Source organism: Buceros rhinoceros, unplaced genomic scaffold, assembly GCF_000710305.1.
Source record: "Buceros rhinoceros silvestris isolate BGI_N320 unplaced genomic scaffold, ASM71030v1 scaffold12039, whole genome shotgun sequence".
In the NCBI taxonomy this organism is placed as follows: domain Eukaryota; kingdom Metazoa; phylum Chordata; class Aves; order Bucerotiformes; family Bucerotidae; genus Buceros; species Buceros rhinoceros.
Window position 1 is genome coordinate 4,834 of NW_010433325.1, and position 3,434 is coordinate 8,267.

Here is a 3,434-nt window from a genome sequence, read left to right on the forward strand (position 1 = left end):
GAAATACAGTATTGTGCATCTTGAAATCTGAAACCAAGAAACAGAAGTGCAAGGGAAACGGGGGAAAGTCTTGCAAGTTCCTGAGGACAACTCTTGCAAGTGGAGTTTTAAGGAATAAAATATCCATAAACACATTGAAAGGTCATTGAATGGCTTTTGTGGATAAACCTGCGAAATAAAGGAGCCTTGGAAGAAGAGATTTCTTTTTCTCCTCCTCTCTGGATATAATGGCCATTGCAAAGCAAAGCATCTTGAAATTGGGCATCAGATGTCTCTTCCTAGCAACTTTTTTGCTAGCCTGTGACGGACAAGGTGGAAAGAGAGAGAATGGGGGTCCTGCCTGTTACGGAGGATTTGATCTGTATTTCATTCTAGACAAGTAAGTCAGTTCTACTTTGTTCTTTTACTAAGAAATCTTTCTCTAGGCGTGAACTGGAGTGGCATATACTGATACCAAGGACGTTTTCTTTGGATTTTGGTTTAGTAGAAGTCACAGTGACCCCAGGGGTCCTGCAAAATCTTTACTACTCTGCCTTTGTTCTTGTCGTGGTAACTTCTTTGGTGGGTCCAGTATATGATCCCATTGTGCTCTGTAAATGAAATCATTGTGGATTTTGCTGTAGCTGATGTAGAAGCATTACTGTGTACCTGACCCTCTAGTTTCTCAGAAGAGTGGTTGGGAGAAGGGCAGCACCCTGCTCACCTCTGGTTTCCCTATGAACCGTGAAGGTTGAGGCACTCGTGAAAGCGAGGGTTGGAGAGTTGTTACTGCGGGCACTAATTCTGTAGCTGAAGACGTGGAGGGAACACTCGGCTGCCCAGAGTTCTGCTTCTGTACTGCTCTCTCCTTAGCTCCGGGCATTCTAGAGCAGCAGCTCGCAGGTAAAGAGCGGACTCTGGAGATGGCTACTCCTTTTGAAAGGGTCTGGTTTTGGCCGTTGTGATGGAAAACAGCTAGAACGCCTTCTTTAAAGAGACCTTTATTTTTTTCTGCGCTGAGTCACATTTTCTTTGTTTCCTGTTAATCAAATGCATATTTTGACTGCTTAGCTGTTTATGCTGAAGATAACCTGCTACCTCACTCTTTTCTTCACTCATTGTGATAGTGTCATCTTCTTGGCACTGGTAAGTTTGCCTCTTTACAGGCCTTCAGATCGTAGGTGGAGTGATGAGAAATAGGTATGTGCTGAGCTTTGGAAAGCTTCATATTGAAGCAATACAGCAGTTTACAAAAATGTATTAAACAGTACGAGCTAAACTGATTCTCCTAATTTTCTTGATGAAGAGCAGTTATTTTGAACTGAAGGTTTGGAAGCGGTGGAGGATGTGCTTGCCAGAGCCATGGTACAGACAATATTAACCATAAATTTCAGAGACAGGAAAGCATTTGCAAGTTGCCAAAAGCGCTTGCAGATGAAGCTTTCTGACTGATCCTCTTGAGTGTTTTGCAGTAGCTCTCACATTCCATTAGTATAAAGGACTTGAAATTACATAACACTTTATTACAAAATACTGGGTAAAATGTACGACTGAGATACCGGATGTTTTGAAGTGCCAGTTGTCCTAATGCTCCAGGGGAAAGGTGGAATTTTTACTTTATTCAGTGGGAAGATCTACCTGTCTAATGCATTTTGTTGCTTTGACTGTTCAGTTCTTGGAATACTTTTATTGTTGAGGCTGAAAAAAACACAGAGCATGGTTCGTACTGCAGACGGCTTTTGCAAACTGCATTTCCCTGCACCAACTTTAAACCAGGCAGGTTTACCTCAGTGTGTCTGTCAAGGTATCCAACTGAAAAATCGGAGTTTGACAGTTGCAGGATTCCTGTTTCTGGGATTTCTCTGGTGCAGAAATGAACATGGTCTGATAGAAAAATGTCCTTGGTCTCCAGTGGAATTTGGAGTAGAGTTAGTGTTTAAGCTCCTAATGCGTACAGTACGCCGTGGACCTGACTGTTTAGCCTTTGAGGGGGCTGATGAGAGGCTTGCTGTGGTGGAGCAGTTTATCCCATATCCTTTATCTCTAAAACTTTCTTTTATTCCTCAGATGCTAAGCTGAAGTCTAAAAAATCATGAGTCTTATTTAGCCTGGATTTTCTGCCTTGTAATTGTTTAGAGAATGTTCTCAAAAATGCTGCTGAAGTCCCGAGTGTGGAGAGAGGTGGTGCCTGTAGAGGCCTTCAGGCAAACTGTGAAATGACAATAAGAGATTCAGGACTCAGTGCTTTTCTTTGAAATAGCTCTAAATGATTAAAATTATTGGAAGTGATAAAGGACACAAGCAGAAGATTTAGATTCTGAAACGTGAAATGTTGATTTCAGTGGTGGATGAAAGCCACTGAAGTTCTGGGATCAAAGAAGTAATAAAAACCCAGTGAACGCAGCTCTGGAAGTCACCAGTGCTGGAGCCCTCCACTGAGGCTTTTGCCTCGGTGCCTGGTTGGATGTAGTGACCGCGGTCCGTTTAGCACCCCGTCCGTGTGCTGCTGTAGGACATGTTCCAGCTGCTTCACGATACCAGTCTGACCCATGGGGAAGGGGCTGGTGGTACAGGCTGTTCTTCTGAAGTGATGATGCTCCAGCTCCCTGCAACGTTCTCCTCAGGAGACTCCTGCAGACTTGCTGGGTGAACTGTCGAAGGGAAACCAGGTTTCCTCTGGCTGGCTGTAGACGACTGGAGTCATGACTCCCTGCAGATGGCCTGCTCAGAGGACCTGAAGCAAATCTCCTGTTTCTCGTGGTCATGAAACAGACAAAAACCCAGTGTTCAGCCATTGAGAATATGCAGCGACAAACCGAACAAAAGCTTGAATGACACCAGGTATGCTTGCTTGGTTACAACCAAGTCCTTAATCTCAAAACATGTGGCAGAAGACAGTGCCAAAGGATTTGCAGCCTGGATGCAAGATAAGGTGTAGGGCCTTCATGTAGAACCAAGAACGAGGAAACAGTGAGGTGTTGATAAAAAAGCAAACATTTGTTTTTGTTGATGTTGTCCAGTTTTTCTAAAAATATCGTCCATGTGACTAGTTAATGAAGACGTATGATCAGCCCCCTAACTAATGGTATCTTGTGCTGCAGTTTGTAAACACCCTCCATGAGCACAGCTGGAACACGTCGGGGCAGCTCCCAGATTAATGTATTTGCAGGTAGGGGAGAAGGAATAGCAGTGAGTAAGTTCTCCTCAGCAATCTTTTGCCGTATCCTCTGTGTGTCCAAGGTGGTGTTGTAATAGAGAACAGGGTGCCAGTAGTAGGCATTTCATACCCACGTGCAGAAAACACGCAAGGAGCTGTACATGTGTGAAAGAAAACTTGGCTCTGAAAGATCCTTGGCAAAATGAAGCAAGTAATCCAAGCTGCTTCCTGTGATCCCTTCGTTATTCAGCCAGACAGCCGATCTATTTTTAACCAGTTGTATTGAAGTGAAATTCCT

General features: G+C 43.9%; 1 protein-coding gene across 1 annotated transcript in view; it reads left to right on the top strand.

Annotated features, from left to right (window-relative positions):
- The first annotated feature begins 227 nt into the window (after positions 1 to 227).
- Positions 228 to 3,434, top strand: part of LOC104500426 (anthrax toxin receptor 1-like) — a 36,241-nt gene continuing 33,034 nt past the window's right edge. The window contains exon 1 of the mRNA XM_010144068.1: positions 228 to 379. Coding sequence (XP_010142370.1) covers positions 228 to 379 — 152 coding nt within the window. The remainder of the gene's footprint in view (positions 380 to 3,434) is intronic.